The sequence below is a fragment of the Acanthopagrus latus genome, chromosome 17, assembly GCF_904848185.1.
Source record: "Acanthopagrus latus isolate v.2019 chromosome 17, fAcaLat1.1, whole genome shotgun sequence".
Classification (NCBI taxonomy): domain Eukaryota; kingdom Metazoa; phylum Chordata; class Actinopteri; order Spariformes; family Sparidae; genus Acanthopagrus; species Acanthopagrus latus.
In genome coordinates, this window is record NC_051055.1 from 27,225,103 (window position 1) to 27,240,300 (window position 15,198).

The following is a 15,198-nucleotide window of genomic DNA, read 5'->3' on the forward strand; positions in this document are numbered from 1 at the left end:
TCAACGGCCGTGAATGACCAAGGTGTAACTTAACATTAAGTCCCGCGGAGCCCGAGCTATTACCGCAAGAACAATAATTAATCCGTGAACTATTTTCTGAAGTGCCTGACCCTGTCACTCCTGATGAATAATGTTTATGCCACGAGCAGAGCGGCGGCGACCTCTCTGCTCCCTGCAATTAACAGCCACCTACTCCCAAGCCCGCTGCGGTGTGCCAGGCATCAAAACAAGCTGAAATCACAGAGATTAACTCACTCGGCCTCACCGCGATCACCGCCGGCCAACAAACTGCTGCCATCACACCTGCTTCTCTGGGCAGCTCTTCAATGGCTCGGTCACCGGACCGATGGTAGCTCCGGGGGAAAAAAAAAAAGTGCAAAGGGGTTTTTTTGGCGTTTGTGCGAGCAGGTGAGTTGTTGGGTCGTTATTTTACTGCTTTCGCTTTTTCATCGTGAGGGAGTTAAAATAAACGCACCATCAGGATGAAGAGGTAGCGAGAGATCCATTACGCGCCGCGCTGTTGTCATCACGAGTATCGTCGCAGATTGCTTTAGTTTCGTTCTGTGAATAAGTCTCATTTCTCAGCATAATCTTCGTCGTTTTCTCACGGAGAGGATTTTTCTCTCTGGCACTCGACTCGACTCTACCCTGACCGAGCGTTTTGAACAGCAGCCTTCATGAGCTGCTATATATTCAGCAAACAGTTGTGGAGAGTAAATTGCTCGGGTGCTGTTATAAAGGAATGCCTCAACATTTTTTGGCAGCCGGCGTGTTTGCTCTGATACCTGGAGTGTGAGGATCAATATCAATTCCGTCTTTATGAATTCAGGAGAGAAGGCGGCGTGATTTGTTTAGCCTAACTTAGCACAAAGACTGGAGGTGGGGAGATAGCTGTCCTGTCCTAAAGAGGGAAAACAAAGCTTCCAGCACTTTAAATATCCAGCATGAAAGTTCACACTTCACCCTGGAATCAGTAGTTTTACATCTTATTATAATCACACCTCAGAGTCCACTTACTACATCCCACAGGCTTCATCTGGCGTCTGTGTGCGTTTGCTAAAAAAACCCCAAAACAGTCAACATCAAAGACTCACACAGGTGTGAGGCGAACAGCGAGGCCTCGTGCCGTCACTGTGCGACCACAATGTCTCCAGCTCCATTTCTACATGTGTTTAATTGGAAACACGCCTTCTCTCCGTCTCGCCCGGAGTGAGATGAGAAAATTCATACCTTTGTGCAGATGTGTGAAGCTGGAGCCAGGAGGAGATTAGCTTAGCATAAATGCAGCGTGAAGGCAACAGATAAAAATACGCCCCAGCACGTGCAACTCCTCGTGAAACCACAACTAGCATTTAAGTCATACGTAAGTCAGACAAGTCAAGATGGCATTTTTATCTTTATCTTTGGACAGAACCAGGCTGGTTGCTCGCCCTTGCTTCCAGTCTTTATGCTAAGCTACGCTCATCACCTGACAGCGATTCAGCCTCTGGAGCCAGTTACCAGTGATTTAACACATCCAGAGCAGCCAGCAGACATCCAGGCAGAGACTTTTCCTCTCCTGTGATGATCGTAGTTTATAGTCTGATTAGCAGCTTGAGACGCGAGACGACATTTCAGCTAATCTCTATAAACAGATGACTGCATATAAATGCAGATATCTCTTTAATAAAAGCTAATTAAAAGCTCAATCATTGTCAGACACTAACTGGTGGGTATCCAAGGTAGCATTTCAGCCGATGCCCTCCACTTCTGTCGCTCTCCACACAGACTGTTAACCTGAATGCAACCAAAGACTCAAACTAGACTTCAAAATCTCGCCTCTCGCCTGCAGATTCCACATTCACATGCAAATATCTGTTAATAGAGATTAATCTCCTTAATGTTCCCGCTCCACACTCGATGCACAGATGTGAGAGTGATATTAATCTTCTCAGCAATCAAGCCAAGAACTGTGAAGCTCTCCCAAAATGTCAAACTAGTCCTTCTGAATGACGTGTAAATAAAGTTGTGTAGCTGTTAGAAGACACGTCAGACGCAGCTTTGGCTGAACACCAACAACCCCTGGATGAAACTGATACCAAGCGCCGATTCTCTCTTAAAACATTGTGCCCCAATGCAGAAAAGTCCAATAATCATGTTTAATACCATATTTTTCAACATTATGATTGGCTGAAACAGTTTTCAAGACCTGACTGTTCGTTCCTTGCAGCTGAAATCACAGTGAAACATCACTGTCGTTGTTTGCACACTGTTTCCTTGAACAGGGAATCAATAAAGGAACTTATCTCATCAGTCAATCTACTGTGTTAGCCATGCTGTCAGCTTGTTTCTTAAAAAGTATGTCCGGGCAACCAAGACGTGTGTGTCGTGTCAAATGGACGCCATCTTGGCTCCTTCTCCACGTTTTTTTGAGTCAACTCGAATTGTGAGTTGTCTGAAGGTTCCCAGTGTGAATAAATTCAATAATAAACCAACGAGAGCCAGAGCGGCTCAGTTTTTTTTTTATCCGTCTGCTTGTTACAAAGCCTGGCTGGGGAGGCCACACCATGTTAAGTCATGCATGTATTTGCCCTTGTGTTGGGGTGAACCCATCTACCACGGCGTCATTAAAGACCCATTTGCCGTTGGAAGGGCAGGTGATTAAAGTGTACTTTGGCTGGCCTAGGACGCCGTGCACTCTGGGAAGCCTCCAGTAATCCATATCCCCAGTCAGAGCGACCTAACTGGCTCTGCGCGGCCCAGTTAAGAACTCAATCCCCTCTCATTAATGGAGGTAATGACTGTGATCAATCTAAAGTTGGTATGGAGCGAGCTGGGCGCGACAGCAAAGTCGGAGGAGGGAGAGAGAGAGGGGAAGAGATGGAGAGACTCAGGCCAGGTGAAGGAAAAGGGAAGGATAAGAAACGAGAACAAAAGAGGATAGATTGGGGGGGAAACAGAGAAAAGTTAAATGAAAGTTAAACTGGAAAAGTAAACAAGCTTTGAGGCAAACAACGGCGGGCGAAAAAAAATCGAGTGAGTGAAATAAGGAGAAAGAAAAGAGGGCGACGAGAGGAGAGGCCGCGAGAAGGTGAGAGGAAAGATAACATTAAAGGAGAGTAATCGAGTACGGAGGCAACAAAGACGGGGAGAATCGAGAGAAGGGAAGATCCGGACGGACGCCGCGACCCCTTCCAGCAAAGACAGCGCCTCCTTTCTTCCCTTCGTTTGTACCTCAGCCTCTCCCGACTCTCCCCTGAGATCCTTTCTCCGGCGATGGAGGGAGAAAAACTGCTGCTCTGAAATCCTTCCACTTCACTTAGGCCTCCAGGCAATCACAAGACTCCCCAGAGATCTGATTACCTTTCTCAATGAAGCTGGATTAAGCTCTTTAATTAAAATGATTGGGGCCTTATTATATGCTGTCACAACTTAAAGGACAGAAATCCCTCGTGGCTCTTGAGTTCTGTCAAATTTCATTCAACGTCTACGTTTTTTTTTTTTTTTCTCCCACTCTTCCTCCCCCCCTTGTCGCTCTCTCTCCGCTCTTGTCAGCTTTCAAAGTGAGTAAATGAGAAAAGAGTCACGCTTGAATATCCCTCGAATAAAAAAAAAAAAGATTGATAAGGTGAACAAAATTTGCATCCACAAATAAGAGTGCATCGGCGCCTGCGGTCGTATCTTTTTTTTATTATTATTTCCTCGTCGAGCGGTAGAAAAGCGACCTTATCTCAGATTTTTTTTAAAAATTTTAAACAGCGTCGGGAGTCGCTGATTTGAATTCGCACTGATTTATCTCCCTCCCATTTCGTTTGAGAGCCAATGATCCGCGCCTAATTTCTGTTGGGAAGTGTCGGCGGCTAACACATCCAGGATCTCAACCCTCCACCCCTCCTCACCCTCACCCGCCCTCTCGAATGGGAACATTTGCAGGTACGGAAGCCAATCTAATCACACACTCATCAGGTTTTTGCTGCTGTCTCTCTCCCCCACCGACGTCTGTGTGTAAGGGCTTTTTCCAACCCAGCGCCCTGCGTACGGAGACTCGGGCACAAAAGCACTTTTTTTTTTTGGGATGGTGGTGGTGGAGGAGGAGGAGGAGGGGGGGGAGTCGATAGAGACCCAAGAAAGAGAAGACCGAGGGGGGAGAGAGAGTCTTAGCTAGCCTGCTGCCTCCCTGCAGCCTGCTCCATTGTACAGCTGCTGTCAGTGCTGGCATGGCTCCCCTGACAATCTGCTCTTTAATAGCTAATATCAGGGTACATTTCCTCAGGCAGTGGACTGGAACTGAGAGATGGCGGGCTGTGCTGTGGGCATTTCTCTCTCTCTCGCTCGCTCGCTCGCTCGATCTGGCTCTACTCTCTCCGGTGCTGCTGTAAGGACACACTGACACACACACACACACACACACACACACACACACTTGACAGGCAGCCGCTGAGTCATCCGGCTAATCTATACTATCTCACTGTGTCCCCACCGTCCATCAATCTCACACACACACACACACAGACGCACACAACAAGTTCAACAATGAAGTAAAAGAAAACACAGGGGCGCTCGCTGCATCTGATGAAATCCAACCCCGTGATTACACTCTTTCAAACGGACTCGTTACCCCTCGAAACATCGCACTTAAGTTCCCTCCACGTCGACTTAAGCCCCCCGAGCAAGACGGAATCATGAGAAGGAAAAAAAAAAAGTTTAATTTCGCGAATAATTTCTCCCATTATGTCGCGTCTTTGTTGGGATGTTGCACTCAGGCAGTGTGTTTTCTTGTTGGTACAGTGATTTTCCAGAGATAATACCCTAAAAGAAAAAGGAAAATAAGATACGTGCTTCTGAAAACAACGTACTGCACTGAAAACGTCACACAGAAGTCAGTGGAGCCGACGAGCTTCGTGTGAGTTTAAAGTGTCGAGTCTTTTGATTTGAGGTGAAGAGTGTTGTGGTTTTGGGTTTTTTCACCTCCTGTCTTTGTCTTCTTCCTGCTCACCTGTGTGTTGTTAGTTCATCAGCCGCTGTGCATTCAAGTCTGTGATTTTTCCTTCATTCTTCCTCTGTTTGTCTGTTCCTCTGTCCTCTTGCGTCGTCCTTGTTCCAGCTTTTGTTTGGCTTTTGTTCTCACTTCTCTGTATTAGTCTTTGTTTTGTCTTGGATTCTTCTTCGCCTGTGTTGTTTTTACTGCTTCCATTGTGTATTTTGGACTTGTGCTTGGTTATTAAAGCTTGCCGCCTCTTTGTCTTGGTCTATTTTTTGCTTTAACAATGAGTTGAACGACTGAGGTCACTCACTGCTTTGGATAAAAGAAGCCCTCCACCATTTTTACACATCGATGTCTGGAAAATGTCTCGAAAAAAGATGTGGGGTATCTTAACCGAGGGGCGACTGAAAAATAGAGCTAATGTGGAAGTGCCAGAAACTGCAGTTCCTCAAACGACAACCTGAAGCTGCCTATAAATCTTCATAAATGCCCAATGTTGCAACAGCCTGATTTAAATATAATTTTAGATTTACATTTTTGGGCTCCATAGCTGCCAATAGTTCGGTGTAGTCGGACAAAGATCCACCACGCCGAGCTTCACGATGGCTTTTCTGAAACCTCAGGGTGGCATCATCACGGAGACTACGCCCATGTTTTATACTGACCATGAGCCTCCAGTGGGAGCTCAGTGGCGTCTGATTAATTCCCTCAAGTGTTCACTCTTCATCTCTGCTGGAGACTAGCGGCTCGGCTACGTTAGCCGCCACTTTGCCAACACATCTCAGTCTCCATCAGTAGTCGAGTTTGCACATCTGGTTTTGACGAGGAATAACAACGCGTGGAGTTAAAAGAGACGGTGCGTCTGGTTCTGCTGCATCAGTTCCTCATCCACCTTTATTTTATTGTTTAACTGTCCATCAAGAGTCCAACAGAGCTGTAGGAGGCCAGAGCTGCTTTGAGTGTCTGAGGAAAGATATCAAGGATAAAAGCAGACTTCCCAGCATGCACTGTTTGAGAGGTAAAACTCTCCAGACAGCCTTTTTCTCTCCTCTTTTCTTCTCTCGCTCTTCAAACTGACGTGCCGAGCTTCACGACAGCTGAACAGCTGTTGATTAAACGCGACGTCTGAAGTTCACTTGACTTGTTTCCTCGAGTGCCGAGAACGTAATGGAGTCAATTTCACAATTTCAAAACTCATTAAACAATTTATTACACGGCATTAATTAATTAATTAATTCAGTTGAATCGGTTGAAAGATAAAAAAAGGAAGAAGATACTTTTAAAGTGCAATCCAACAAAATAAAAGCACTCACTGTTAATGAGGAGATTAAACCTGATTACAGCTCTTAAATGACACAACAGGATACGACTTTAAGCATCTACCGCGAACACTCTTCTCAGCTTTGGGTGTGTTTTCTGTGGAATTAAATGATCGCTGACCGTTGTTGTTTTTCGGCGGCGAGTTGAGAGCTGAACAAACCCGACAGCGCGCTCTGAGAGGGCGAACGGAGCTGTGCCTCCCCGTCGTTTCCTGCCTCCTCTCGCCACGTTACGACCATTACTCTTCCCGCGAACTCGGCTTTTCATTAGAGCGAGTTTCCGTGCCGCTGATATACCGTCAAACACTCTCAGCCTCGCAGATAATGCAGCATTTACCCGCCTCGACAATTAATTCTCCTGACATCTGAGCACATTAATATTCATTACTCGATGCCACTCGTGACAAACCGCCGCCCCCGCTCACTGTAGATATGATAGAGAGATGCTGTAGAAGTCTGCTGGTGTTTTTGTTTTTGTGCGTGTTTTTCTTAAAGCCGCTGAAATGATTAATAGCCCGTTTGTCTGTTCGGTTACGACGGCGTGTTGCTGGAGGTCTCAGAGGTCTCTGTCTGTGTGTAATGTGTTTACCATTGTGTGTGTTTGTATGTTTTGTGAGTAAATGTTTGTGTCAGCGCTGTTTAGAGTCCATTACAGACATCTCAGTGCCTGTCGAGTGGGAGGAGGTCGTCTTTACTACGCTATAGAATCAGAGGCTGGTTTTCACTACGAGAAATCTGCCTCAGTGTTTTAGGGCATCAACAACTAAATCATCAGAAATAAATGTTGGCAAAGAAGCTCAGTGCAAATTGCGGTGGTTAGGTTTCGGCCTACGTGACCTGGTTTCGTCACCACAAACACAGCTGGAAAATCTTCAATGAAATACAGCATCACGCTTACGAACGTCAAAACACAGTCTCGGACGGTGGTCGCTTCCCGACATCAACTTCAACTTACATACATGAAATGTCAACTAGATGTGCCACATATTGTACAAAATGTCAACATGAAGCATTCAGTGTGGTTTGCAGAAACATGAAAAGCCATCCCAACAAATCCTGCTGGGACTTTAAATCCTTAACACACATTTTTCTCAAATTTTACCTTTAAGTAGCAGCTTTAAGATAGAATAATCATCTAATTCTTTTATTTTCTGCCTGTATCACACGTTTTTAATCTCGATCAGCATGTTGCATCACAGCTGAACATCCACACTAAGAATTTAGAAAATATTCTTTTGTTTTGTTGTTGTTTGGCTGCACATCATCGAGTCGAGTGAGAGTTTTCTCTTCGAAGATCACAACAAATAGTTGTCACCAAATTTGTCTTTTTGACCCAAACTTACCTCAGTTCCCCCATTTTTCCCCTCTAAAGTCAATCCTGTAGATGCTCAGCAGTAAAAACACAGCTGCCTTGAATCGTCTCTTGTCATCTCAGTTTTATTTTAGCCTGTTTTATCTGTTTTCCTGGTTAATGTGTTGTTGTTTGCTCTGTTTCCGTCCTGTGTTTTTGCGCTCCTCGTCAGTCTGCTCTCCATCCACACCTGCACTGCGTCTCCTCCACCTCCCGTCCTAGATTTTTCTCCACTCGTTCCCGTCACCTGTGCCGCTCGGCATCGCTCCACCTGCACCTCATCCCCTCGTTAGTTTACTCTGTATTTAAGTCGAGCCTTCAGTTCAGCCCTCTGTTGTGTTTCCCTGATCCTGTCGTGTTTGTCTGTTCCACGTGTTGATCCTGAATCCTCTAAATCCTCTTCCATTGACTTTCCCTTCCCGCCATCTCCTGCACGCTGCCGCGCCTCGTCTGCTCCAGCGTGATACAGAATAAACATCCCCGCTTCATTACAGAGTTTCGACATACGCTTCCAACAAACTAAGCAAGTAAACGACCTTCCTAAAATAATGTTGTGAGAAAACGCCAGATTAGCCGTCACCTCACTTTACATCATGAATTCTGTCTTTGCTCAAAAATTCAACTCGTGTTTCTGTCACTGCAGCTCGTCGTCCAAATCTCACAAATAAGACTTTAGGAAAATAACGAAATCATGTGAATTAAATCATGACAAAACCATAATTTGAACATCCGTTTTAAAGCACAATTTAATGTGTTATTTTCACAACAGCAGAGTTTTGTTTAACTTCCATCTGTTTTTACTTCCAATTGTCTTTTTTTTTTTTTTGTCTGCTTATTTTCACAACTTAATCCTTTACGAGTGATCACTTCATCCCGTAAGAACACATTTCATCCTGACGTCTCATCCACGCCGCCGTTATGCAACCGCCTGTTGCTTTTTTTTTTGGTGTCTGAATAAACAGCCAATCACGTCGCCGGCTCGGTCGTGTTTGTGTCGCCTGACTGACGGAGACTCCGTGATGACAGGCGGGATTATAAAATAAATGGAAAAAATGTGTTGTGAAATGAAAACAGACAGGCTGGCTGGCAGCAGACTGAATGGAAGCAGGATGAACTAACATTTCATTGTAATAACCCGAAAATCCAAACAATTATTTGATTATTTCACGATTTTCTGGTTAGTGTATCTCGTCTGTTTTTATTTATCTGGATATTTATTCCATGATGTTTTGATTAAAGTCCAATTTTGGACACTTCGGGTGTCTTAATCTAGTTACTGTTAGCTTCTAGTGTGTTATTTAATATGCAGTTTAGATGTACAAGCTGACGATTTAAAGAAAACTGTAAGGACGCAGACTCACATATATCTTTTTACAATATTAATTAATACTAGATGACATTATCTTTATAAAAAAAGGACATTGTGATGCTTTTTTATTGATAATATAGCTGGTTAATTAAAATTAATGTCTCGGAAGCTCAAGGTTCCCATGGCACATGAACACACCATTGCTCACATCTTTTTATATAGTTGTAAAAAAAACAATTGAATGCACCGTAGCAGCAGCAGAGGGAGTGAACTCAGGCTCAGTGCTAAATATTTAAGTATATTAGCTTCTGTCCGAGACACAAAATACTTCTCTGACTCTAAATATCGTTCCAGTGTTTCAGCGGTTTATGTTCACGGGTTAACGACACACTTAAGTACCAGAGTTTTAAGCTCAGTCCTGGTGGTAATGTTTTAAAAACAGCATAAAATGTGGCCACGTTGTAAATCTTGTTGTTGTGGAAATTCAAGGACGGTTTGTTTACTTTTTTTAAGACCACCGTTGTTGAGACCTAAAGACCGCCGGGGGAGCTGCATCGCGTACGTCGGCCCAAAAAAAATCTCTCTTACGGTAAATGTTGACAGCGCGGATTAGCTCCCGGGAAGTTCAAGTGTAAATTGCTCCACTTAATGGTTTGACATTTTTACGGCAGCTCAGTCGCTCAGTGGGGTGCGAGACAGGCTGCTGCCAGGTGTAAAGCTCTTAATATCACATAAAGACAAACATATGTGAGGTTAAATATACAGAATTAAGTACGTGTTAGTCCTGTTCTCTCACCTGCTTTTGAACCCAACGGAGAGAAGAAAACAAACATTACGTGAGCCAGAGTCATCGAACCTGAGCCGTTTCCTCTTTTGACATGATATGAATACCACCTTTTAAGATATTTGCATTTCCACCTGAAGCTACCTTCTCTTAAAGTTCAGGCGTGAATAGGTCACACTCTGCAAACGGGTCACGGTTCAGAACGAGCTCCAGAAATGTGCTCCTGATTTAAATACTTGTGGAACATTGGAAGAAGACGTAGGTGAAATTAATCCGAGAGCGCGACGGCTAAATGTGTTTCCAATCGCTTTTAAAGATAAAAAAAAAAAACATAGTCTATTGTTACAGTTAAAGCTGAAGACTTTCACTGGGCCAGTTTCGTGACATAATAACAAGCAGTTTAAAGAATATTACACCGGAGGAGACGGAGGAAACGCAGGTCTGCTCTGCAACGCTCTCTGTTACCAAAGACGTTATCCGCCGCACGGCCAGATACGAAACACAGCTGATAGAAATCATTTGAAATAATCTGCATCTGGTTCCCGTCTGCTGCTGCCGAGAGCTGCAGTTACTTTTTTGTTTACATTTTTCCGACGTGTCTTAAAGCGAGGCGTTCCACCGAGAGTCGGAATGTTTTTCGGCAGACACCTGGCGGAGATAACCAGATTAAAACAGCCACCTGGCTGCATGTGTGATGAATATTAAGTTACATTCACAGGCAGCACGCAGCAATGTGTGCCAGAACAACAAGGGGAAAAAAATGGAATTCAAACATGGAGCAAAAGGCAAAGTACAAATTCAATACAGGCGGAATTAGTTCTCGAGCAAATGATTATAAAAGTTGCAACGATTTCACAAACTACGTGATCGTTCGCCTTCCAACGACATCTAATTGTGAAAGTGTTTACAAATGTTTCCGAGGCCTCCTGCACATGTAGGAAGTAGAAGCACCACAACAAGCAGGAATTAAATGTCCAATATGTAATCGGGTGCAGAGCTGATACAGGAGGAATAAACACCCAGAGTCAGATCGGGTTTGTTTTTTCTGTCTGTTTTCTCCGACTGTTGTGTCTCCTCTCGATTCGTCTTTATCCGTCTGACTCGATTAAAAAGGATGGATGCACTGTGATCATTTTGCTAACTCTTTCTGACAGACTCTCCTCAAAACGCATTCATGACATTACAATGACAAACGTGCCGTTCGAGACCACAGTTGTGCTTCCAAGGTGCATTGAGCAAGAAAACAAAACTCTAGAACCACTGAAGAACAAGTTGAGAAATAAGTTTCGGGTTGTAGCCTTGGTTGTCATGACGCATTGTACGACGACCGAGATGAAGGCCGCAGTCGATACGCGCCGGCCTCACAATTAAGCTATTCTGTTTTACTTCTTCGTGAAGGTTAAATCCTCCCAAACACCCACATCAGAAAAGGATTCAGACTGAAAACAGCTCAGAATAAAAGAAAACAAAACAAACACAAGACTGATGCATGACTGTGTTATAGTTGCTTGAGGATATGAAATATGATCCTGGAGTAACAGCTTAAAGCATCTGAGGGCTTTTAATTCTCATACTCTGAGACAGGATTTTACAAGTTTGCAAAGCGTCAATCATTTTATCTACAAGTGTGAAGTAAACGGTCGAGATCTGCTGCTACATGCTCCGAATCCACCGACTGAACGAGTTGCATACTTGAGAGGTGAACGCAGACGCTGGCAGGAGGACGATGTGCCAGAGCTGATCCAGATTCAGCTGTTACTGTGAAGCTTCAGTGGTTTAATTTCAACATCTGAACTCACCACATTGCCATTACTGTAAACTTCAGAATGTTTTTTGACAAATAGCTGTGTGAAATACCCGTTAGAGCAACATTAGGTAACTTCAGATTCATGTTGATGGTTCAGTGTCTCGTAATAAGATGAACGGTGTCTCTGTCACTTGTTTCTGCTCTGTGTTTACTTACACATGTTTTCAACACATAAAATTGTGATGATGTATCGAGTTTTGTTTGTAGTTAGCACCTTCGTTACCTCTGACAAGGTGTGATAGACCTGGGATTTATATTCAAGACAGTTGTGTTGCACTCAGAAACTGTGGTTGGTGCCAAATCACACAAAACACTAATTTCCACATAATGCTGCTTCAAATAAAGTGTAATGGACAAGCAATTATAAAAACATCTGTTTGATATTAAGTCATTATTTCATAATTGTTCCATTATTTACAGTAGCATGACGAGGCTGAAACAGACTTTTAGGAACATTCTCAGAAATCTTCCAAGGATTCAGGAATTTTTCGCCTAATTTCAATAAAAAATGAAGCTGATACAAACATGATTGTACAAGAAAACAAAAAGGTTTCCACACTGTAAATCTTCAGTCAGACAGAATATAATCATTGGATCAGTCTCTCGCCACAAAGCATGCTGCCTTCACGATCCCTTTTTATTAAATACCATGTTTTCTTCTTCCAGCCGCTGCCACCAAAACGTGGTTTCGAGTTGATGGTAACTGAAGACGAGACCGACCTCAGTTAAACATCGAGGACTCTTTGCTCCGGTCGTTACTGTAAATGGAACAATTTTGATTCCCACCTGCTGCACCGTGTCTCCGACTCTGAATCTCCTCCAACTTTCCTCCTGTCCGAGGAGGAAAGTTGGAGTGTCTCTGGACCGTCTGAAGTGAGCTGAAGGCAGACGTCATAAAAACTCCTTTTAAAACCACAAGAAGTCGTCCTCTGGAAGTCTGTAATAGACTTTTACAGGACGTCTAAAAATGATGTCGTAAAACTGTTCATTCTGCGCCCCGTACAGACGTCACCTGGACGCGACACTGAGCGTTAAGAGGACGTCGCAAAAACGTTCACGCTTTCTCAGCAAGCAAGAAAAGTGCCACACAAACTCAGGTAGAAGTGCAGATACTCGTGTGAGGGAAAAGGAAGTACTGATTTAACTTGTTTACTCAAGTAAAAGTTCAAAAGTACAGCTTCCGAAATGTTCTCAAAGTGTAAAAGGGAAAAATATCCCTCTGAGTGAGATTTCTACTGGTCAGTTCTGTGGAAAGCTGACTGATCCTGAGCTTCTGTCACTGAATACCTTCTCTCTTCATTCTAGTCTCGTCTCGCCTCATCTCGCTGTGACTTGTGTCAGACTGGTTGAAATCAGTCTTGTGATGGTGCAAAATGAAAATAATTGACGAGTCCCTGAGCTAAGGAGCCCGTTCTTCAAAATCTAAAGAGTAGAAAGTGGAGACATCTGCGTTAAAATGGAGGGAGTTGAAGTAAAAACGTTATCTGTATAATCCACTTAACTACAGCTGTGAAATGTGTGTACATCCCACCTCTGCACGCCTCCTCACGGACAGGAAGGTTGCACTCATCCAGATAAGCTCAGGTCGCATTTTCACGGCAGCAGGTTGCCAGCCTTAATTTAGGTTTCTATCATTATCTGAGGTTAGCCTGACAACAGCCCTTCATTTTTTTTTTTTTTTCTTTTTTTCGCCAGAGCCCTCCACACCGGCCCCCCCGCTGCACCGATGAAGTGGTCCCATTCAAGTGAACGAGGGAGACGGATTTTTCAAACGGCGCTAAACGCAGCCTTGTTGATCCCACGAGCACTTTGTTTGAAGCATGCTGAGGCCCCACTTCATCCCTCTTATGTCTGCCTGTGTCCTGCAGAGATCTCCCAAACTCCACAAATTCAATATCTGAGCGCAGAGCGGGCAGCCGGCCCGTTGGCCCGAGCAGCCCAGCGCGGGGTTGATATAATCAACAGCGAGTCCGTCCAACTCCTGGAGTGATTGCATGTTTGCGTGCAGCAAATCAAAACGAACGACAAAAAAGGTGCGTTCGCTGGGTCCAACGTTCGCAGCTGCACAAAGAAAAGACAATAAAGAAACATGTGTCGGGGAATGTGCAGGAACACACAAACCTTTCCTGTCTGTGCCGTCGGGGACCTGCGAGGTGTTGATGCCCTTGGCGATCTCCTGGTTGGCGGTTTCCTTGGTGACCACCGAGGCTTTGAGCTTAGTCTTCGGAGCGTCCAGGGCTTTTAGCTTCTTGGCGTGTTTGGTCCCCTTGTAGTGGGCCAAGGCCTGGCTCTGTGAGGAGAACAAATAGCAGGCTCGGTTTAACGCTGCAGCACAAAACACAGAGCCAGGATGAAATAAAATATGAAAACTAGCCGAACACAGTCGGACTCAGTGAAGCAGACTGAAACAGGAATTAGCTGGGGACGGCCGACATGCCTCGCAGTCTAGAAAATGTTGGTACCATGTGAGTGTTTTTGCCAGCTTTAGAAAATAAACGCTCTCTTAATAAAAATGATTTTCTTCCCAGGTAATTGTTTTATTTTAAAATGACTTAAGTACTCTATCTTTTGGGATCTGTTAAGTGAAAAAAAACTTCTGGAGCAGTTTTTTTTTTTTTTTTTTAAATTTTACCCAGAGGGCTACATGTAAATAAGTGCAGGATTTTGGATTTTAAAATAAAGCTATTGTTCTACAGCGGTGAGGTGTTTTAAAGGGCCTTCATCTCAGATAGTTTTGCCACGTCAGCCCGTCGTATTCAGCCGCCTTTCTCTCGTTTCCAGCTCCTGAGTAGCTGTTGAGATTTCAAACTCGTCAGGCGGTGATGAAATGAACATTCAGGCTGAATATGAAGCCCGTTTCTGTATCATTAATAAAGATAATACCTGAGTGTAGGTGTTTTTGAGAGATCTGTCTGACTGGTGATAATTTATGAGGGCGTCTGATTTAGTTTTTAGAGTCCGGACACGTAGCGCCGCCGAGCTTCACCTTCACGACAGATTCAGCCGGGCACACAGAAGTGGGACACATGCAAAGACTTTGAGCTGTCCTTGTTTACCTCGGCACACTTCCCCTGCATACCTTTGCCGGTGGCAGTAAGGGAAAGGTATCAGGAGAGATGCAATTGCCTCTCGGAATAAATAAGAGCAGCAGGCACGCGTCCCAGGAGACATTTGTAAGCATCTTTATTTATGTGCCGCTGTGGGGATTTTTTTTTTTTTTACTAAAGACAGCGAGGACAAAGAGAGCAGTCAGGAAGTATTCACATTGTTTTAATGGTAAGAAACTCAAGTCATTATAAGATCTGCTTCAGATATTTCATTTAAATTGGCCAACATTATCAAGGAGAGACACTACAGAGGGAAACACATTTTATCACACAGTGTTTCGCTGTTTTGCTTCCATATCATGTTTTATTTCAGACTAGAGGAAAGAAAACTAAATCCACAGCTTGGTGTGTTTTTTGGTTCAGATTTCTGCTCTGAATGTTATTAATATTTCTATGGAGAACTGAAGCTGACAAAAGGTCAAAAATGTTCAAATAAATGCAGCTATTAACATATAAAATGTGATGATTATGTTAAAATATGCAAATTATTCTGTTTTATTAAATGAGTGCTAATTTATGGAGGACTGGAAATGACAAAATGAAAGAAAAAAACAAATA

At 43.8% G+C, this 15,198-nt stretch overlaps 1 protein-coding gene across 4 annotated transcripts in view; it reads right to left on the reverse strand.

Moving 5' to 3' along the window:
* znf385d (zinc finger protein 385D) overlaps positions 1–15,198 on the reverse strand; it is an 86,590-nt gene that overhangs the window by 15,190 nt on the left and 56,202 nt on the right. For all 4 annotated transcript variants that reach the window (XM_037075374.1, XM_037075373.1, XM_037075371.1 and 1 more), the window contains one exon: positions 13,655–13,823. In XM_037075374.1, the coding sequence (XP_036931269.1) occupies positions 13,655–13,823 (169 nt within the window). The remainder of the gene's footprint in view (positions 1–13,654; positions 13,824–15,198) is intronic.